At 40.0% G+C, this 23903-nt stretch overlaps 1 protein-coding gene across 8 annotated transcripts in view; it reads left to right on the top strand.

The window, feature by feature from the left end:
- Positions 1–23903, top strand: part of UBR3 (ubiquitin protein ligase E3 component n-recognin 3) — a 533613-nt gene that overhangs the window by 477217 nt on the left and 32493 nt on the right. For all 8 annotated transcript variants that reach the window (XM_033944451.1, XM_033944455.1, XM_033944453.1 and 5 more), the window contains 4 exons: positions 5107–5207; positions 13433–13557; positions 15554–15661; positions 17862–17987. In XM_033944451.1, coding sequence (XP_033800342.1) covers positions 5107–5207; positions 13433–13557; positions 15554–15661; positions 17862–17987 — 460 coding nt within the window. The remainder of the gene's footprint in view (positions 1–5106; positions 5208–13432; positions 13558–15553; positions 15662–17861; positions 17988–23903) is intronic.

The following is a 23903-nucleotide window of genomic DNA, read 5'->3' as shown; positions in this document are numbered from 1 at the left end:
ATGGATTCTTCGGCAGCTCATTTCCACTCTGCATCCATTGAGGACTTTTGCAAAATGGCCACTTGGTCCTCAGTGTATACCTTTGCTTTTCATTACTGTTTGGAACAAAACTCCAGAAAAGACAGTTGGTTTAGACCAGGGATCTCAAAGTCCCTCCTTGAGGGCCGCAATCCAGTCGGGTTTTCTGGATTTCCCAGTGAATATGCATTGAAAGCAGTGCATGCACATAGATCTCATGCATATTTATTGGGGAAATCCTGAAAACCCGACTGGATTGTGGCCCTCAAGGAGGGACTTTGAGATCTCAGGTTTAGACAAGCAGTTCTGCAAAATCTTTTCTCTACCTGGGCACCACCTTTCCTTCTGACCCTCTTGGGTTTAGTCAGGCTCTCGTTTATATATCCATTATCTTCATTGGTGACTTCAGTGCCTTGATCCTGGCAGCTTGGGAGTCCCACCCACATGTGAGAATATAATATCTTCTTGTCCTCAAAGAAAGTAAAGATACTTACCTGTAGCAATTGTTCTCTGAGCACAGCAGACATATATTCTCACAACCCTCCTAACTCCCCTAGTTGGCTTCTTAGCTTTTTTTTTTACCAAAGTTGTGTGGGAAGACACCAGCATGTGCATGGCGGTATGAACGCTGCCAAAAAATTTAAAGTGACAGTGCACTTGATAATGTAATGTAATGTAATTTATTTCTTATATACCGCTACATCCGTTAGGTTCTAAGCGGTTTGAAGAAAATATACATTAAGTTTATAAATGAGAAGTAAGAAGGTACTTCTACTTTAAAGCCCAGTGCCACAATATTCAGTTGGTAATGTAACTTATTAGATGTTGTCTCAGTTTCTGTGCTTTTTTTTTGCATTTTCTTTTTCTTATCTTGTGCATTTCAGTTGAGATATTTGGAGGGATCTGTGCTGACTGTTGTGCTAACATAGAATATGTGAGCTCAAATGCTTTAAACCTCTTGCTCAGGAAATTTCTAACACCCCATGGGGGCTATATTTCCACAAAGTATTCTGTAGTACTTGATTGTAATTCCTGACCCAGCTGGTGGCACTAGAAATCAGACCCATGCAGAGTACAGTATGCTTTATATATTAATACTCTTTGTATGTGCCAACACTTTTGTAACTATAAATACCAGCTAGAGTCCTTTAAAAAAGAAACCAATACAATCTCTTATTATTGCTGAAATCTGTATACTCCTAAAGGAGGTCTAATGAGGGTAATTTTATAAAAGTGTGCCTATATATAGGTGCCCAGAAGATACATCTGCAACATCTATTTCATAAGAACATAAGAACATAAGAAGCGCCATCTCCGGATCAGACCTTCGGTCCATCAAGTCCGGCGATCCGCACACGCGGAGGCCCTGCTAGGTATACACCTGGCTTATTTTATAGCCAACCATATCTTTATATGCCTCTCTCAAGGAGATATGCATCTAGTTTGCTTTTGAAGCCTAGGACTGTCGATTCCGCAATAATCTCCCCTGGGAGAGTATTCCAGATGTCAACCACTCTCTGTGTGAAGCAGAACTTCCTGATATTAGTCCTGAACTTGCCCCCCCTTAGCTTCATTTCATGTCCTCTTGTCCGTGTCAAATTGGACAATGTAAATAGTTTTTTCTGCTCTATTTTGTCGATTCCTTTCAGTATTTTGAAGGTTTCGATCATATCCCCACGCAGTCTCCTTTTCTCAAGGGAGAACAATCCCAGTGTTTTAAGTCGATCCTCATATTCCAGTTTCTCCATACCCTTCACTAGTTTAGTTGCTCGTCTCTGCACCCTCTCTAGCAGTTTTATATCCTTCTTTAAGTAGGGAGACCAATGTTGGACGCAGTATTCCAAGTGGGGTCTGACCATTGCCCTATAAAGCGGCATTATAACTTTCTCCGATCTACTCGAGATTCCTTTCTTTATCATGCCCAACATTCTATTTGCCTTATTTGCCGCTGCCGCGCATTGTGCCGACGGCTTCAGGGTCCTATCTATCAGTACACCCAGATCCCTTTCTTGTTCACTTTTTCCCAGAGTTGCACCTGACATTCTGTACTCGTATTCCTTATTTTTACTGCCTAAATGCATTACCTTGCATTTCTCCACGTTGAACTTCATCTGCCATTTCTCCGCCCATTTTTCTAACCGACACAAATCGCTCTGGAGTTCCTCACTGTCCTCCTGCGATCTGATTGCCCGGCAGAGTTTTGTGTCGTCTGCAAACTTGATGATCTCACTGGATGTTCCGTTTTCCAGGTCATTGATATAAATATTAAAAAGGATCGGCCCAAGTACCGAGCCCTGGGGTACACCACTAGTCACTTTCTCCCAGTCGGAGAACTTCCCATTTATGCCCACTCTCTGCTTCCTGTTTTCCAGCCATTTGCCTATCCATCTTTGTATATCTCCCTCTATGCCATGGCTTTGTAGTTTCCTAAGAAGTCTTTGTGTGGAACTTTGTCAAATGCTTTCTGGAAGTCCAAGTATATTATGTCCACCGGCTTTCCACTATCAATTTGCTCGTTCACGGTCTCAAAGAATTGGAGTAAATTCGTCAAACACGATTTCCCTTTCCTGAATCCATGTTGACTGGGTTTCATCAAGTCGTGTGTGTCCAAGTGCTGAACTATGCTATCCTTGATCAGTGATTCAATCATCTTGCCGGGGACAGATGTAAGACTCACAGGTCTATAGTTGCCCGGTTCTCCTCTCGATCCTTTTTTGAAAATTGGCGTGACGTTCGCTTTCCTCCAGTCGTCTGGTATCTGACCAGTTCTGATTGACAGGTTTGCAAGTTTTTGCAGTAACTCTCCGATTTCGACCTTCAATTCCTTCAAGACTCTCGGGTGAATTTCATCCGGTCCAGGGGATTTGTCACTTTTAAGTTTGTCGATCTGGTAGTATATCTGATCTAAGTTCACTTCAACTGTGGTGAGGCTGTCCTTTATTTCTCCTGTAAACAGTTTCTCCACTTCAGATATTGTTGAGGTGTCCTCCTTCGTAAAGACAGACGCAAAGAAGGAATTTAGTTTGTCTGCGATTTGTTTATCTTCCTTGATGTACCCTTTTCTTCCCATGTCGTCCAGGGGTCCCACTGCCTCTTTTGCAGGTTTTTTCCCTTTCACGTATCTAAAGAAGGGCTTGAAGTTTTTGGCCTCCCGGGCTATTTTTTCCTCATAGTCCTGTTTTGCATCCCTCACCGCCTTGTGACATTTCTTCTGTTCATCTTTATGTTTGTTCCAGGCTTCGGTTGTCTTCATGCATTTCCATTTTTTGAAAGAGTCCTTCTTTTCTTTTATGGCTTCCTTCACCTGTATGGTAAGCCATGCTGGTTCTCCTTTGCCTTTAGTTCTCCGATCTTTGGAAATCCTCGGAATGTAGAGATCTTGTGCTTCTGCAATAGTATTTTTCAATAGGCACCATGCCTGGTCTACTGTTTCAAGTTTGTCCACCATCTTCTCGAGTCGTTTTGTTACCATGGCTCTCATGCAATCGTATTTACCCTTTTTAAAGTTTAAGGTGGTGGTTAAGGTTTTGGCATGTTTCCCTTTCCCGATGTCAAGTTTAAAGTTGATTACATTGTGATCACTCGTTCCCAGTGGAACCATGACTTCTACTTCTGTTATCGGTCCGGTGAGACCATTTAGGACCAAGTCCAAGGTGGCGTCGCCTCTTGTCGGCTCTTTTACCATTTGCTCCAGGAAGCAATCCCCTAGCACCTCCAGGAACTTGGCCTCCTTGCCGCAGTTGGAGGCTCCTAGTTTCCAGTCTATTCCTGGGAAATTGAAGTCTCCCAATATAACTACATTGCCTGTCTTGCATACTTGTTTGATTTCCTCCATCATTTCTGAGTCAGTGACCTCCGCCTGTCCTGGGGGACGATAGTAAAGGCCAATTTTTGTATCTGCGCCATTGTGACCAGGAATTTTGATCCAGAGGGACTCCAGCTTCTCTTTCCTGTCTGTTGTAATCATTCCAACAGAATCTATTCCTTCCTTAACATATAGGGCAATACCTCCACCTTTCTGCCCTTCTCGATCCCTTCTATATAGTTTGTATCCCTGTAGTACTGTGTCCCATTTGTTTTCTTCATTCCACCATGTTTCTGTTATGCCAATGATATCCATGTTCTCATGTCTTGCTCTCGTCTCTAGTTCTCCCATTTTGTTTCCTAGACTTCTAGCATTTGTATACATACATCTAAGTTCCCTTCGTGTTACCTTTTTGGACCTTCTACTCTTGGCTGTCCTTACAGTTTCATTTACGGTATCCTTTACTGCTCCTGTGTTATCTCCCATGTTTGCTGTGTGGTCATCCCCTCCTGTGTCTGAGTTGTCCCTTCCTGCTTGTTCTCCTTTGTTGGCTGTGAGGTCGACCTCTCTTGTGTATGAGTAGTAGTCCTTTGTTCCTACGTCGGGGCATAAAGGAAATTAGTTGTCTACTTTCCTTTATAGAATACTAGGTGTAGCCTAATGGTTAGTGCAGTTGGCTGAGAATATGGGGAACAGGGTTTGTTACACTACAGCTTCGTATGACTTTGGGTAAGTCACTTATCCCTTCATTGCCCCAGGTACAAAACTTAGATTGTGAGCCTACTAGGGACAGAGAAAATGCCTACATATAATACCGTATGTGTAAGCAACTTTTGTTGTACCACAGAAAGGCAATATATCAAAATTTAACAGATGAAATATACACTAGGCTTGAGCATATATAATTTGCCACTATACAGTTGATATAAGTGCTGGCACTTAAATACTGGAGATAAGCATGTAAGTGTGAGTTCCACCTATGCTCTGCCCAGACTATTAAATGTATGATATATAAGATATGCGTGCGTTTACAAAATAGTACTTAAGAAGAATGTTGATATTATTCTGATCATTTATGTACATAAGCAGCAAATAAATGTTAGCATCCATTTTGTAGAATTACCCCCTGTGTTTATAAACAAGAGTTCTGTATTTTTTGTTGATGATTTCAGATACTAAAATGAGAATTTAAACATAGTCATTTTTCTGTCTTACTGCAGAGGCTATGTAACATAGAGAATAAATTTATGGATAAAAAGTGATTATTTTGCTGATTTTTACAGGATAAGCAATGAAGAAAAGCCAGAGGTTCCAGTTCTTTACAAAGATGTCTCGTCTCTTTTGCTTATCCAAATTTTAACAATGCCCCAGCCCTTGCACAAAGGTATGTCGGTAGTAATAGTAAGGTCTTGATGGTTGTGCACCATGACAGGAGAAATAATATTAATAAGTATACTTATGTATACTGAAAAAATTCCACATTATATATGAGAAGTGACATTAAAAAGATTTTTAATTTTATTTTTAATAACCATGATCTGACCTGTGTCCATTGTCATTTCACTGTATTGGTTACCCAGGCCAGTAAAAGCACAGTGTTTGAATAATAACCTAAGATTTTTTTTAAAAGAAGAAACATGTCCTTTGCACAATCTTCAATGCTTCATTATTGAGGGGCAGGTGGTTCAGTAATTCAGGTAGAATTGAAATGCTTAAAGGGTGAAAAATAATTTATTTTGAATTTGGAGGTTCAGTTGCAGCAATTGTAATAAGAGTTCACATATTAAGATAATTATTTGTAATGCAGCAACTATAATGAAAATGCAGCACACCATCAGTGCATGAACAGTAGAAGTGTGTTGTCTAGATATTGAAATTGAAGTCTTAGGAGCTAATAGTATTTTTGAAGTTCTCTTTAATTCCTCAGGAAAGTTTTGGCAACTGCAATACTTTGAGTCTTTTAATTCAGCCACCTAATTTGAAACAAAAATTGGTAAAAAGCAAACTCCCCACATAAACCCATGAAGAAGAGAATGGCACACATCCTTGTGGTGTGACAAACTGCAAACTATACAAGCACATCTCGAAGAATCCACATCACTCATAGGGGAAAAGCATTCAGCATAAAGGGATCCTTCACATGTTTATCTTCTAATGTGGAAAAAGGGCAGAGAGTCAAATGCTAAAGACCAGAATCAACCTACATAGATATCATATTAAGAATTGCAATACCAACCAGGATGTCACCTCTGTTGGACATCACTTTGGAAAAACTACCACTGTACCAAAGATTTTATGGTGAAAATACTAAAAGGGAACTTTAAAACAATTTAAGAACGTAAAACCTTTGAAATCAAAATAAGTTATTTTGACACCTACCAGACAGGACTTAACAGAGATCTGGGCTTTCTTTCTCACTATAAAGACATTTAAAATTGCTCTGCCACCTTTCTGTTTCCTGCCCACCCACCTACCCCTCCCTCTTCCTATCCCTATCCCTGAAATGCTTTCATGTTTTTCTTATACTGTATATTTATTTATTTTAAAAAATTATATACCGTTTAAAACTAAGTGGTTTACATAATTTACATACATAGTATTTAAAATAGACACATGATAAAACAAGTACATAATAAAATAGACATGTTATAAAATAAACAATCCTCAGAAAGATACCCTAGTTTAGATAATAAAAATCATGGATAATTAATCAACTTTATCAGAAATAGCTAAAAAAAGACATCTACAAATAACTGCGTCTTAAGTAGTTTTCTAAACCTGTCCCTTTCACAGCAATTTCGTATCTAACCCACCAAGGAGTTCCATAACTTAACTTCTGCACAACAGAAAGTCATTTTACTGGTCTCGACAAGTCTTGGCTTCACAGACGTCTTCATAAAAGCTAAATTCGCAGAACGCAAAGATCTTTTTGGTATATAGCTAAGTATATTATTCCTAAACAATTCTAGGATGTTTCCATACAAAAATTGATGGCAAATCATCACTGCTTTATACTGTACTCTGAAGGCAACTGGAAGCCAATGCAATTTTTGGAGATATGGTGAAATATGATCAAATTTAGATAATCCCATTATAAATCGTGCTGCTGTGTTTTGTATAACCTGCAGTGCCCTGCATCTTGCTTTTGTTATTCCAAGGTACAGGGCATTACAGTAATCAAGTCTCGACAAAACCGTAGCCTGAACAACAGCTCGAAAATCATATGTTACTAACATTGGTTTTAATTGGTATAACAAGTGCGTTGTGCAAAGCATGCTTGAATGGTCTTAGTTACTTGCAGCTTCATTGTTAGGCCAGAATCGAGCCTTACACCTAAAATGGTCAAAGACTCATGTACCAAGAGGACATCATCAACAACTTTCACCTCTGTAGGCCACTGGTAATCTGGCTTTCCTACAAACATTATTTTGGTTTTGTCTACATTTAGTTTCAGACCTTGTTCTCCCATCCACTCCTCAATTTTTCACATGTATATAGTCAATAATTCAACATTCTTATCCCCTCCACCTACTGGGAAGTAAAAAATGATATCATCTGTATATATTCGATATGCAGCTCCTAAGGACCCAAATAAATTGCCTATAACAGACATATAGATGTTAAATAATAGGGCAGAAAATGCCAATCCCTGTGGTACTCCTGTCCTAGCTAAATATACTCCTGAAATCTTACATCCATTCCTCATTTGAAAGGAACGTCCTAACAAGTATGTTTTAAACCAATTGAAGAGAGCATCATTCATTCCAAGATTATACAGTCTACCAAACAATTTGTGGAGATCAACCGAATCAAATGCTCCAGATATATCTAAAGACACAAGACAAAATCGCAGAGTATCAGTCAAGGAGATCAAAAGTAATTCTACACTATGATCCTTCCGGAAACCAAATTGATTAGAATCCAAACAATCAATCTCGTGAACAAAGTTATCTAACTGAGAGAGAACAATTTTTTCTAAGACCTTTCCAAGAAAAGGTATAATAGAAATAGGTTGAAAATTTTTCATAACACTTGTTTTCAAATTTTTATGCTTCAAAACTGGTCTAATAGTAGATTGCTTGCAAACCCCAAGAAATATTATATTTTCTAGTGATTTGTTTACAATATTAGTCATTCCTGGAGTCACCTTATTAACCATTTGTCTAATAATAGTTGAAGAGCAAGGATCTTGTATTGCACGAGTAGGTGTACAGTCGTGAATAACTTTATGAACCTCAGTTTCATCTACTCTATCAAACTGCGACCATTTCTCATTTTCCACATTCTTCACCATATTTAAATCAAAATCATCTAACAATCGTTGAGTTCCACCCATTCTTTCCATTAAAACCGTGCATACTTTTCCACATTTAAATCATAATAATCGACTGTATTAAACAATTCTTTTGGTCTATTCAATGCCTGAGTAAGCCGTTCCTTATAGTATTGGTTCCATTTATTATCACACAAACAAAGATATTCTTTGTAAGGCAAATTTTAAAGGCATCATGATCCTCGCTATCTTTCATCCTGTGCCATAGGTGCTCTGCCTTTCTAACTTCACTTCCAACCTGTGCTATATACTGATATTTGTCAACATTTGCGTTTTTCTGATCTGAAGAAGGGTGCTTTGAAAGCTCATCATAAAATGCATTGAATTATTCCAATAAAAAAGGTATCACCTTGTTTCCTTTGTTTTTTTGTTTTATTTCTTTATATTACCTGAAACTGTGGAGAATAACAGTCACCTTACTGTAATAACTTCTCTTTCTGAAATACATGCTCTCAAGAGCTAGGCAGGGATCACCTTTATTACCTATTCTTTTCAACATCTACATGACTACTTTGAAACTTTTCGGTTTATCCCCCTGTAAAACACTATTTACATATGTAGATGACATCTTTGTTCTCCTTGAGATAGACTCGAACCATTGGGAATATAATAGAATGTATAATGAAACTTTAGTCTTGGGCACTTACTGTACAAATGAAACTGAATGAGTCCAAAACAAAGTTACTTTGGCTTGGCCCAAAATTAGAGCAGCTACCTTCGGCCGTTCTGTTGCCTTCAGGATCCTGAGTGCAGATTGAATTCTCAAGTAAAGTTCTGGATGTCATTATAGATTCAACACTTTCATTCAACGACCATCTTAATTGTCTGGTAAAAAAATGTTTTTTTAGGCTTCATATGTTGAGGAAAGTGAGATCCTGTTTCCATCATCAACCTTGTTATTTCTGTAATCATAGAAACATGACGGCAGATAAAGGCCAAATGGCCCATCTAGTCTGCCCATTCACAGTAACCATTATCTCTTTCTCTCTCTGAGAGATCTCATGTGCCTATCCCAGGCCTTCTTGAATTCAGACACAGTCTGTGTTTCCACCACCTTTACCGGGGGACTGTTCCATGCATCTACAACCCTTTCCATAAAAAAGTATTTCCTACTCTGGAGCCTATCACCTCTTAACTTCATCCTATGCCCTCTCATTGCAGAGTTTCCATTCAAATGAAAAAGACTTGACTCATGCACATTTAGGTTATGTAGGTATTTAAATGACTCTTATCATATCTCTCCTTTCCTGCCTTTCCTCCAAAGTATACAGATTGATATCTTTAAGTCTGTCCCCATACGCCTTATCATGAAGACCACACATCATTTTATCATGAAGACCACTCCATCCTTTTTATATCTTTTTGAAGGTGCAGCCTCCAGAATTGTACACCATATTCTAGATGAGGTCTCACCAGAGTCTTATACAGAGGCATCAATACTTCCTTTTTCCTACTGGCCATACCTCGCTCTATGCAACCTAGCATCCTTCTAGCTTTCGCCATCACCTTTTCAACCTGCCCAAGCTCCACCCCAGACCACACCCCCATAATAGTACTAATTCTAATACCATTTTTTTCATTCATTTTTTTATATATACTCGCAATATAATCTTATTAACAATACGTAATGGTTAACTACAAAATTAAACTACACAAAGCACATTGTGTGTTTCTCAACTTTCATTCCTACCAGAACACCTGGCCTTGGTCACACATGCAGAACACAGATAACACCTATGCAAATACAGGACCACAAACTAAAAGTACTAATATATACAAACCAAACCCTAAGATTCAAGACTCTGCATGCAGTACAACCCCCAGAGAAAGAAACAAATGCATTTCTTCCTGAACAGTGCAAAATATAGACAGCAGATGTCATTTCTTAAAACTGACACAATTCATTCACTAAATTGAAAATAAAATCAATTCCCCTACCTTTGTTGCCTGGTGATTTTGGTTTTCAAACCATCTTTCCCAATCTCTGGCTGCACGTCCTTCTGTCTGTGCTCTTAACTGAATCCAGGGCCACCTTACCCATTTGCTGTTTTTCTTTCCTTCACTTTCTGTCATACATCCATCTTTCAAAATAGAACAAAACACAAAAGACCACTCCTCTCATCAATACTGGGCAAGTTTCTCAAATAATATCATCATAAAACATTTAAAGACTTTTAAATATTTAAATGTGCTCATAAGCTCTTCAGCAAGGCGTCACAGCAGTGGTACAATGTCGCTGGAAAGGTGCTTGAATTTTAATCATAACACATTGCATGGAGCAAAGATTCTTGCTTCTACTGGAGTGGCAAATGTTATGGCTCTACAAAAGCTGTTTAACAGTAGACCACTTATCTGACCTTTTCAGATAAGTGGTCTACTGTTAAACAGCTTTTTTTCTGCTTTCTTCTCAAAATCTACTTTTCCATGCCTTCCGTTCCCATCTATCCATGTGTACCATCTCTTCCCTCTTTCTTCTTCCCTACTCCCATCTATCCATAAGAAGCATTTCTTCTTATCTCTTCCCCGTCACACCCATTGCTGTGCACCATCTCCTCCTTCTGTCTCCCCTTCCCCTCCATCCCTATGCACCATCGCATCCCTCTCCTGTGGTCAAACATCTCTGTCTTCCCCCTGATATGGTCTGCCATCTTTCTCCTCTCCTTCCCATAGCCTGGAATCTCTCACCTCTCCCATGGTCTGGCATCTCTCCTTCCCTCCCTTTTTCTGAAGTCTAACATCTCTCTCCTCTCCTTTCTGCAGTCTGGCATCTGTCCCTCCCCTCCATGCCTTCCATTCTGTGGTCTGGCATCTCTCTATCCTTCCCATTTTCTTTTTTCTCTCTCTCCCTCCCTCCCTCCCTCCCTCTCTCTCTCCTCCCTCCCTCTCTCTCTCTCTCTCTCCTTCCCATTCCAGTGGTCTGACATCTCTCCCTTCTTTGGGTCATCTCTCCTCCCTCCCTCTTCTCCACCACTATCATGTCCAACAATTCTCCTTTCCCCATTTACATCATCTCTCTTTCCCTCTCACAGCACACACCTATGTCCAACAACTCTCTGTTCCTTTTCCCTCCCCCATGACAGCCTTTCTTTCTTTCTCTCCCTTTCCACTACGCCACTTGTGCAGCTTCTCTGTTTTCCTCCTTTCCTACCCACTCCTCTCATGCATTTGTCCTTCCCAACCCTCTGAGCATCTGTCCTCCCTGCTTTCCAAACTCCCTACCCACTGCACCTAGCTTCTCCCTGTCAGGCTCTGCACCCAGCTCCCTTCCCTCCCCACTCTGTCAGGCTCTGCACTCAGTCATCCCCCCTCCTGCCAGACTCTGCACTCAGCCACCCCCCCTCCTGCCAGACTCTGCACCTAGCCACCTCCCCCCTCCACCCAGACTCTGCACCTAGTCACCTCCCCCCCTCCTGCCAGACTCTGCACCCAGCCACTCCCCTCCTGCCAGACTGCACCCAGCCCACTTCCCCTCCCTTCAGGCACACCACCTAGCCCCCTTCTCTCCACCCTCCCGTTATGCACTGCACCTATCCCCCTCCCCGACTCTGCACCCAGCCCCATCCTCCTGCCTCCTCTGGCTTGGTGGTCCAGCAGTGCAGCAGGCAGAAGCGAGCTTTCTTCACTCCTGCCCCACTGGATTCTTCTGCCACTGAGCAGCAACGAGCAGGAGTGCACTTTGGCGTTCCTGCTCGGCGCTCATCAGCTTCTTTGACTGGCTCCTGTGAATTCTCACGAATCGCGAGAGTTCACGGAAGCCAGTCAAAGAAGCCGCTGAGATAGAACGCCAAAGCACAATCCCGCTCATTGCCGCTCAGCGGCAGAAGAAGCCAGCCACGAAGACTGGGTTAGCAGCGGGGCAGGAGTGAAGAAAGCTTGCTCCTGCCCGCTGCACCATCAGGGATAAAAGTAAGTGGCAATTTTGGTGGCAATTTTAGGAGAGGCCATGGCCCCTGTACCATCCCCTTTCCCCCGTTCCAGTGCCTATGCACCTATGTTCCGTTCTTCCTTCGTGCACATAAGTTCTTCACCCCCTAAACTGTACCATTCCCTCTGGTTTTTGCAGTCCAAATGCATGACTTTGTATTTCTTAGTCTGAAATTTGGCAGCTAAAATTTAATGCTATTCTTCAAGCTTTGCCAGGTCTGTCTTCATGTTATTCACACCATCCAGGTTGTCTACTCTATTGCAGATTTTGGTGTCATCCACATAGAGGCAAATCTTACCTGACAACCCTTCAGCAATATCATTTATAAAATTGTTAAAAAGAGCAGGCCGAAGAACAGAACCTTGAGGCACACCACTGGTAACATCCCTTTCCTCAGAGTGATCTCCATTGATCACTATGCTCTGTTACCTTCCACTCAACCAGTTCCTGACCCAGCTCGTCACTTTGGGACCCATCCTGAGGGTACTCAGTTTATTTATTAGACGTCTGTGTGGAACACTGTCAAAGGCTTTGCTAAAATCTAAATGTACCAAATCTAGCGCACTCCCTCTATCCTATTCTCAGGTCACCCAGTCAAAGAAGTTGATCAGATTTGTCTGGCAAGACCTACCTGTAATGAATCCATGTTGCCTCCAGTCCTGTAATCCACAGGATTCCAGAAACTTGACCATTTTCTGTTTTAAAAGTGTTTCCATTAATTTGCTTACCACAGAAGTCAGACTTACCGACCTGTAATTCCTTACTTCTTCCTTACTTCCAGTTTTGTGGAGAGGGTCCACATCCGCCCTTCTCCAGTCTTCTGGTACCACTCCCGACTGTAGAGACTCATTGAAAAGGTCAGTCAGTGGAGCTACCAGAACTTCCCTACTTTCCTTCAGCACCATTGGATGTTTGTTTTTATAGCATTCTCCAGCAACTCGAGTCCAACAAGGGCAAAACGGCTCCGACTTCTCTGTAACAACATATAGGGCAGAGTTTGCACCAGGAGTTCTTTACCATGTACAGATCTCTAGGTTAATTTATGTACATCTATATCTACATTTTCAAAAATATACTTGTAACTGCAAACTCTTTTCCAGTCCCATCCTCAGGAATGCCTCTACTCAATCAAAATAAAATTATATGTATAAGTGGACAATTTTATAAAGCCTATTTCTGTCTCTAAAACACTGCTTCTGTCATAGAAATATTTTTGGAAATTACTCTCTTGGATTCCTTTTTTGTCTTCATGCTTTGTTGTCTATTCTAAGTACTTTACTGTACTATATAAAGAAGTTGAACATAGTTCATAATAACTTTAGAAAACTGATCTTTTGTTTCTATCTTTTAGAGCACTTTACCTGCATTGTGAAAGTGCTATACACATTGCTATATGCACAGGCTATTATAGCTTTTTCTGTCAAATTGACTCCTGAAGAAAGGTTAGCATGGAAGACCTCGGGATCTCTCAAAAAGGTAAGTTGTATGAACTTAGTTTTAAAAGGTCTGATGTTTTGCTGTCTTCAGATTTTGTATTGTTTGGGATCACTATGTTTAATTATGGAGTGGTATATAAGTGGTGCCTCTTAATTAAATCCGTTGCCAAAAAGTGAAATCTAAATAATCAAGGCAAACTGTAAACTTCCAACACATTTAATATAATGAAGACTTATAAAAACAAAATTTTTTAAAAAAAATATTTATAGATATTAAATGTGTTGGAAGTTTACAGTCTGCCTTAATTATGGAGTGGAACATACTTTGCAAGTAATAATTATTTGAGGTAGGGTTTTATAAACCTCTGTGCCTATTGTCTTTGTTTATTTTTTTTACAACTGGCTTCATGCTGGAGCACCATTACTCAGGAATACTGTGCCCAACATTCTTATTTCACTTTTTGTTGAAGAATCTGATAACCCCTGATGAAGAATATTGCTGAAACTTGGCCAATTTGGGTTCTTCTTCAGTAAAACTTTGGTTGTTTTTCCTTCCTTGGGCCACCTTTGTTGTCTTTGGGTTTTGTTTTTTTTATTGAACTAATTCCTTTTATGTTTTGTTTTGTTTTTTTCAAGTTTATAAATTTTATTGAACCATATAAAGCATAATACAACCCCCCCACACACACACAATTCTGCACTATAAAATAACAAAAGCATAACACAATTAGTTCCATTCAAGATGTACTGTTACTCTTTCAGTACATGGCTAACAATGCCTCCCATAAAGACTATAATAACCAGACTAAACAATTCCTCAAACATCCTCCTACCACCACCCAAACCCCTTCCCTAGTCTACCTCTTTCCCCCCATAAGGTATAACAAACTCCAAACAGTTAGTGTGGGTAACGAGCACCAGCAGGAGCTGAAAATTCTAAAAGAGCTCAGGTTGAAACTTCTCACTCTAAGCAAGAAAGGGAGCCCATATTTTCTGGAAATGAGAGAGCCTATTTCTGCAAAGGGCAGTTAGTTTAGACATCAAAGCAATATGGTTAACTCTCTCAAGTACACCATCCAAAAGGGGAAACTCTGTTTCCAGGCAGCCGCCACTAAAAGCGGCTAGCTGTCACTACTTGAATAATCCATTTGCGGTGGCAGATCAGTAATGCTGGAGGGGCAACATTTAACAAACAGCATTCAATCAACTTGTCTACTGATAAGCCCAATACTTCAGAGACAAAATCCATAACCCATTCCCAAAACACTATAACTTTAGGGCAACACCACCAAATGTGGAGAAAGGAACCCTGGAGACGTACATTCTCCAACATTGATCGGAACCTGTTTCAAAAATAGCTTTTAGGCGCACTGAGGTTTAATACCACTGGTACAGCATCTTATAGCCACTCTCAACCACATTATTGGCTACTGAGACTCATAGTAGAAACCCCAGTTGCCTCTCCCACATTTTGGTCTCATAGGTCTTTGCCAGTGGCATTTTCCTAGTCAATCTGATATTTCCTTGGCACTGAAATGGAGAGCAGTCTGGCACTGTAAAGGCGAGTAAAGGCACCCCTGCCCGCCCTCTGAAGGACAGCCCGATCCAAGAGCGATGGGGGCCGTTGCAAATCTGGAAGCACTCTCTTTTTTTAAAAAAAATCCACCAATTGCTAATAATGAAATAGATCCCGCTCCACCAATCCATACTCCTCCAAATAGGAGAAGGAAACCAATACACCTTCAGTGAAAAGTTGGCCCAAAGTTAGTAATCCCTTTCCTGCCCAACTTCCTTGGATAAAAAAAATTATAAGCATACACATAGATCTGTGGATAATGTTGGCTATAAATAATTAACAGTTTCAAAAAACTTCCTGTATTTAAAAAAAATTGTTCAAATTTTTTTTGTCTTTATTAATAGAAACCTGATATGGCAGAAATATCTGAAGCTAATAATACTTCAGCTGCCATGTGCAAATGAGTGATATCTTGTTATTTTTATATCAGTTCTTATGCTTGCCTTTGTTTTGTTTGCAGAATACATGGAATTCTGAAAAGAATTGGGAGGTATTACTGAGCTTTGTGATCAGTGAACTATCTGAAGGGAAGATATATCAAGAAGAAGATAATGAAGCAATATCAATGGTATATCTTCATATCCCAAAATTAGAGTATCTTGGATTTTTGATTGGCATTGGGAATCTGTTGCTGCAGCCTCTCTAATTGAAACCTGTAATGCAGTTGGGTCTTCAGAAAACTGAATGTACTGTAAAGGAAATGGCCACTATCATATTGGAAGCTACTTAAATGGTTACGAAACCTTATGGTTAGATATGAGGGAGGAAATCTGGGAGTGAACCAAGGAATTTTTATGGTCGCTTGTCCAAGATGGTGGAGTAAAAATGAGAAATTTATTTAATTTATATAATCTGCCTAACAAATTTGTGAGAAATTCATAATAAATACAAATCTAAAAAACCCACTAAAATGTACAAACCCACCAAATACAAAAAACAGCCCCATAAAAGAAAGTAGCACTCAAAGGCTTTAGCAACTTTAAATAATCAGAATCTAAATATAAAGTATCAATTTCCATAATCTTGGCCCAGCAGTTGCCCATTTCATTTCCAAGATGACAAAAACTCCCTGGATGGTGAATATCTTAACAACCAAGTCATCATTTGATATGACTGGCAACTGGGATATACAGTATCCTTGTAGTTTGGACAGAAACAGTTATGCAGAATATATCAGTTGCTTGGTCTTTCTGCCATCATCTACTGTATTACTATCTCAGCAATTTCTGTTTACATGGCTTCTATTTGAAAATTGTAACAATGAGATACAGCAGTTAATTGATATAATAAAAACTCTGCTATCTGCAACTATGGGCTGGGGGCAAGGGATGCTTATTAATCAAATAGTCTGGTTATCTGAGAGTCTTCTGCTTTCAACTCTGCCCCTCTTCTCCCAGGTAGTAGCATTTGGGGAATTGGAAGAAGAGAGGGTAAGGCTAGTGTGCATGGAGCAGAGAAGAGATACTTTTCTCATTAATCCAGCTGCTCTTTTCTTTTGATTGCTCCACTGCTAAAACTGCAGCTTATGCAAGTTATCAGTTAACGGAGCAATCAAGTTGGTAAAAGTGCCAGAGACAGTGGGGCTTTTACTATATCCACATCCATTCAATCCTTCTTTAAATCGGTAGAAATGTGCATTTGAGATTTCAAAATGAAAGCCTCATTTATGATTTCCCTGACCTCATTACATCCATTTTTAGTCATAGATAATATAGTATTTCTGTCCATATTGGGGGGAGAGAGACAGTAAATAGCTGTTTTACCAGTGTACAAAGGTTTCAGAATTGCCTTTTATAAGTCAGTTATTTAGTTTTTCTTAGCAACTTATCACAATATCTAAATAAATGCTTTCAAATAGCTAATACATATGTTAAGATTGATTTTTACTGTTTGTTAAAAGGGCAATTTTATAATAGAATGCCTAACTTATACAGTAGTTGTACACATAAACCAATTTTCAAAGGCAAAGTATGTGCATACTTCTTAAAAAGTATCCATAAGAAATTATATGCATGCCTTTTACCCTAGCTATTTAGTATGTACATTCAAATTTTTCAGCTTATTTTCAAGTGAATATGCATATGTTATAAAGTGTGTATCAATACTAATTCCTCCTCAGTCCCATCCTTAGGTACATCTCCACTCAGTTTTAGTAAATTTAATGTTCACACTTTTATCCTCCTATAATCTGGACAATTTTTGTTTCAAACTTTTTATTAGACAATGTAAGCAAACAACGTAGCTTAATGAAATAGTACAGATTTTAACTAGACATAGTAAAAAGTCATATCAAAGATCATTAAATGCCTGTTTTCTTGTATCCCAAGTGGACTCTTTGAGGATCTTGCTAGGTACATGTGACCTGGGTTGGCTACTGTTGAAAACAGGATACTGGGCTTGATGGACCTTCAATCTGTCCCAGTATGGCAGTTCTTATGTTATTATTTCTTTACCTCTGAAAGATAATTTGACATTTTTCTATTCCAATATCATCAGTGCATGGAATCTGTTTTGCTACCCCCAAAATCATGTGGGTTAGTATAAACAGTTTTAAAGAAGCTATTTCTCTGCATAAACCTCCAATTTATGTGAATAAATGTCTTTTAAAATTGCCCCCAAATGGGTGACTAACGCATTAAGTATTAAAGCTATTAGCCATGTTATAGTTTTACTACCGTATATTCTGTGATATGTCTGTTTAACCGTTCTGTAACTGCTGATAGATATATATACTGAAAAACTTGTTGTTTGTATGTGTTTTTCTGCAGAGTAGCTCTAGTGTTTGGTCCCCTGAATCCACTGAGTATGTTTTGCAGCAGTTTTGCCTGCCATTCCTTAGAATCACCAGTCTTCTTCAACACCATCTTTTTGGAACAGATTTACCTAGTTGTCAGGTACAAAATAAATATTTTCTTCACTCGTTATATTTTTGTTGCTATTGATTTGAGTGGTTTCACTCTTTGGAAATAGACTACAACACTATGCAAAAGGTGAGGTACCCCCAGTAAACTGTATGTTTCAATGAATCCCTAAATGAAACTCTCAAAATTACTATATGATACAAAATTAAACATGACATCTGTCTGCACATTTTAATGCATAATTACTACTGTATTTTATTGCATATTTTAACAGGTTGGAAATAATAAAAAAGTTTTTAATAAAAACCCCAAATTTAAGTGATTCATTAGGCATTCAATTATTCAGGTGAAGAAAATTTCATGGTTGAGCAAGTATTCTGAGCCTTCTATCCTCTCAACTTGTGATTATTCTGCCTACTTTCAGTAGCCAACTGTCTAAACATTTGAAAATGAATTTCATTCACAAAGCAAGGGAAAGTAATCATGAAAATTTCTAGATGCTACCAGCTTGCAATTTCAGCTGTAGAAAAACATTAAGAAATGAAGTTACATAGAACTGTTGAAGTGAAGGCAAGATCTCAAAGACTAGGAAAAACTTCTAATAGAACTGCCCTCAAACTGTTCAAGTCATCAAAATAAATCCAGTGGGTCTCTGTAAACAATGGACTGAAAAGTTCATCTGTAGAGTATTAACTAATACAACAATAATCTACATGGGAGAGTTACAGAGGGAAACCTTTTTTTGGACCTCTTTATAAAAGTCATCCTAAGTATGAAAATAATACAACAAAGACTACAAGCATACATTTAGCAAGAACTACCAGAAGTTTAGGCTGGTTTCAGAAAAGGTCAAGAAACAAAAGACATTATTGCCAATGTTGGATATTGGAGAAGAACAAAGAATACCAAAAGCCCCTATACTTTTGCTTTGTTGACTACAACAAAGATTTTGACTGTGTGGATTGTGATAAACTATATGGAGAACTCTAGCACAAATAGGAATACCCAAACACATAACTCAGCTGATAAGAGCCTCTACAAAATTAATTTTCTGATCTGAGGAAGATGGGGTAACCTTTGAAAACTAATCATAAACTATATTAAGTTAGTCCAATTAAAAAAGGTATTTTTTTCCTTTGTTTTATTTCTACATAATACCTACAAAAAACAAGAAGCTGCAGTGAGAACTGAATTTGGCAACACCAATTGGTTTCTTATAAAACATGGCATCTGGCAAGGATGCTTCTTGTCACCTTACTTGTTCAACCTTTACAGTGAAGCCATCTTCAGAAAAGAAAATTTGAAAAAGAGCATTGGTTTCAAAGTTGGTGGCCTAAATAAGTATAAACAACTTGCACTATGCAGATGACACAACACTCATCACCAGCAGCAAAGAAGATATGCTGTATCTGCTGAGAAAAGTTAACACAGAAAGCCGTAACATGGGATTTGAACTGAACATAAACAAGACAAAGATCATGAACATAGAAAATGATAAAGATTTTGAGCTTGAAGGCAATAGAAAAGAAGTTGTAAAAGATTTCAGTCTCCTGGGCTCTTTTATAAACAAAGAAGCAACTAGCAGGAAAGAAATACTCCACAGCATGGAACTTGGTTGCTTTTCAATGAAGGCTCTCGGCAAAGTGTTCAAAGGCAAGGAAATAACACTCCAAACGAAGATCAGACTTGTCCATGCATTCATTTTCTCATTAGTCAATTATGGATAGGAAAACTGAACACTAAGGAAACCAGACAGAAAGAAGATTGACTCATTTGAGCTTTGGTGCTGGAGAAGGATTTTATGTGTGCCATGGACTGCCAGAAGAACTAACAAATCAATTCTGGAAGAGATCAAACCGGCTATGTCACTTGAAGCCCAAATGATGTAGTTGCAACTTTCTTATTTTGGTCACACTGTCAGAAGAGAAAGATCATTAGAGAAGGACATCATGTTTGGGAAGATTAAAGGAACCAGACAAAGAGGGTGACCTGCAATCAGATGGCTGGACATGTTGAAAACAACCATGGGGATGATGCTGGAGGCCCTTATTGGACTAGCTCAAAACTGATTTCTTTTTAGATCTGTAATTTATGAAGTCACTAGGCTCAAACACAAGTCAATAGCATCTAGCAAGTATTTAAAAGAAAACCAACCTTAAGAAACCTGAAACAATTAGAACAAAGTGCTTTAAACTGATGAAATGAATATTGACTTTGGCTACAACAATGCATTATGTTTGGGTGGGGGGAGATGCAGTTGAAAAGAACTCCTTCCTGACTTTTAATTTTTGGTGTAGACATATTGTAATCTGTAGATTGCGTGGCAGTTAGTAGCAGAGGGAACTCTGTGTGGGTGAGAGGAAAAATGTATTCAAGGAAAGGATTAGGACTTTTATACCACCTTTTTCTAGTTTTACAACCACACTCAAAGTGGTTTACATACAGATACTTCAAGTATTTTCCCTACATGTCCCAATGGGCAGTGGAGGATTAAGTGACTTGCCCATGGTCACAAGAAGCAGCACGTGGTTTGAACCTACAACCTCAAGGTGTTGAGACAATAGCTTTAGCCACTATGCAACACTATTCAAATATCAACATATTCTAGTGTGCCTCAGTCAGTGAAGCTGAAAAGAGGTTGGCTATTTCATCAAGATAACAGTCTGAAGTCTTAAAATTCATGATGACAAGGTAAGATGAAGGATTTGGAATGGAGATCTGAAGCATGCAGTGTATGCAAAGAAACCTGAACTTAGAAAAGTTTTGTACAGAAGCATTGGAAAAAAAATCACCTCTGCTTACTGGAAATTTATTCATTTAATCCCTCATGTATAGATTTAGTCTGTATTAGCATTTTTTAAAAGTTTCTGCATTCTTCTGAGCTGATGCAAAACTTGATGGAAAAATAGTTTCCCATGTACATGTATTTAATAGGGTGTACAAATGTAGATTTTTTTTGGGGGGGGTCCACTCAGACCATGCCCCCACCATGCTTACTAGAAATCTCTGTATGCTATTGATCTCCATGTGTAAATGATTCCTTTCTAAATTGCTATATACACTTGTATGCAATCGATGCAAGTAAATGTTAATTTCAGTGCAATAGGTGAGACATTCTTGACAGCTGGATTATTTCCCCATACCCGCATGCTGCAGAAGGAGTCTACTCTGGATTTTTCACTCTGCCTCTGGAGTACTTCACTATGCAGTTTAGAGACCTATACAGTTTTTTCTTTCTGCACGCATGACTGCAATTGTGTGTGTTCTGCTCTCCCCATTTTATTGTTTTAATTTAATGTAATTTATTCCCCTTTTCAGGTAATTTCATGTTTGAAGCTCCGCCTGCTTGAGAATTCACAGACTTCGGTCTATAGCTGGCAGGCCGATTCCTTTTTGGGTACCTGTTGGCCAGCCTGCATAGTTTTCTCTGGAGCTCATTGCCATCCCTGCAGTGGTCTCACCTAGTGTTATTCAGAAGTTGAGCACAGACTGTTAGACACCCTTAGGAGGCTAGGCAGTGTCTCGCAAGGTGATGGCTGCATCTCTGCTCCTCCACCCATCCTGGTGCGCTTCCGGTGACCTGCAGGGGTGGAGATATAGTCAGACAGAGGAGTCTGACTGGCAGCCCAAAGATTATCTTTGTGGAAGCATTCCCAGTATTGTGGCAGTGAAATTCTCATACTGCTACTGTAAGAGAGCTGAAAGCAGGTTTTCAGCATGGATCCTGTCAGGTCACAGTGAGTACACAGGCTAACACTATGTGAGAGACATAGTGGGGATGTTGGAAAAGTGGGGTTTTGAGTGTTTCAGGATGTTCCCCTGTGTTCTTCCTCCTGAAACATCCTAAAATTGCCATTTTTAGAGTTTGGGAAATGTGATAAATATCACGATTTGTGTGTGAATTTTGTTCCAGTGGGCATATTGGATTTTTAGCGATCTTTTTTTTCTTCAGCTCTCTGCTTCCTTAAAACTTCAAATTTTGCCTAGATAACTACTAGAATGGAGTCCTTGGGCACTCCTCATGTGGATTCTTACCAGGATTGCACAAATTTAGCTATTTTAGAGCATCCTTGCGCCACATGGTGCAGCTGGGGGAGGCTGTAGTGCCCAGCTTCATTTCCTCAAACACTCATCTAGCCCGGTTGATGATTACTTAAGATGACTGGCTGATCTGAGTTCCCTCATTGACCGAGGGACAACACACAGTGGAGCAGGTGCTCCAGGTGCTGGAAGACCTGGGCTGGATTGTCAACTTCAGAAACAGCCATCTGACACCCACGCAATCACTGGAATACCTGGTAGTCCTCTTCAGTACGGCTGCATACTGTGTCTGCCAGAAGCTCGCAGACAGAAGCTGTGTACCCAGATTTCTTATCTTCTGGAGCAGCCAGCACCTTCAGTGTGGGACTATCTTTCAGGTTCTAGGATCCATGGTTGCCACACTGGATGTGGTTCCTTGGGCAAGGGTGCACATGCATCCTCTTCATCATGCCTTGGGCGCCACAGCGAGATGCTTTGCAGACTTGTCTGTCATGGACTATGGAGGTCCGAGCAAGCATAGACTGATGGCTTCACCCGCAATCACTCTGCAGGGGCATACCACTCCACATTGTCTCCTGTATTGTGGTGATGATGGATGACGGCCTTCGGGGCTGAGGAGTTCATTGAAATCGTTGTTCTGTTCAGGGGTGTTTGTGGTTCATCAGCTGTTGGAGCTTAGGGCCATTCATCTGGCTCTGATGAAATTGCAGAAGGCTCTGGAGGGTCAATCAGTCAGGATCTTCTCCAACAATGTGATGGCCAGGGAGGGGCCAAGAGCTCTCCTCTGGTTCAGGATGCCCACCTTCTTTTCTTTGGGAGGGACGTTATCTCCTAGCGCTGACAGCAGCGCATGTGGTGGGAGTGGACAATGTTAAAGCAGACTTCCTCAGCAGACAGACTCTGGATCTGGATGAATGGGTCCTGTGCCAAAGTGCTGGGGGCAGCCTCACTTTGACCTCATGGCAACGGCAAGAAACAAGAAAGCAGTTCACTTATTCAGTCGCAGATTCAAGCCTGGAAGCAAAGGGCTTGACGCTTTGGTGCAGCTGTGGCCTCAGAAGATTCTCCTGTATGTCTTCCTCTTTGGCTGAGTCATTTGGAGGATCACGACTCATCTAGGCCGCGTCATTCTGGTGGCTCCAGATTGGCCTTGCAGACAATGGTATGAAGATCTGAAGGCATCTGCGAGCGGGTTGCAGCCTTCGACTGAGCATCTATCCGGACCTTCTCATATAGGAACTAGTGGCATGCAGGATCCGGGTCACTTTGCTCTTATTGCATGGCTCTTGAGTACACAGCCTTAGAGCATAAAGGATATTCTGCCCTGGTTGTTGATACTCTTCTCAAGTCTAAGAAGTCATCTATGGGGTTGGCTTACGCTAAGGTGTGAGAGGCCTTCCAACATTAGTTGGTCCAAGACCAGGTGATCTATATTCAGCTCTGATCTTTCTTCAGGCTGGTTTGGATAAAGGCTTCTCTGCAGTCCAAGTGCCAAGGCTTTCTTGTTTTAGAACCTGGGACCATCAGTCCTCATTGGCATCTCATCCTGATGTTGCTCAATTCTTGAAGAAGGCTTTTCATGTGTGACCACCGGTTAAGCATACTTTCCCCACCTGGGACCTTAACCTGTTGTTGTCTAGCCTCACCAAGGCTCCTTTTGAGCCCCTTTGAGATGCTTCCCTCTTGGACGTGACACTCAAGACCATTTTTCTGGTTGCTATTACTTTGGCACGTCATGTGTCAGAACTTAAGGCTTTGTCTTGCAGAGACTCTTTTCTCCGTAATTCAGTTCCTTCCTTTTTGCTGAAGGTTGTTTTGGTTTTCTATGTTAATCAGGAAATGTGTTTACCTGCCTTTCAGCCAACGGGTTCCAGGGCATAGGACTGCCTGTTGAGGAAACTGGATATA

The sequence above is a fragment of the Geotrypetes seraphini genome, chromosome 5, assembly GCF_902459505.1.
Source record: "Geotrypetes seraphini chromosome 5, aGeoSer1.1, whole genome shotgun sequence".
NCBI lineage: Eukaryota > Metazoa > Chordata > Amphibia > Gymnophiona > Dermophiidae > Geotrypetes > Geotrypetes seraphini.
Note: the sequence above shows the minus strand (reverse complement) of the source record. Positions and strands in the feature narration are given on the sequence as shown.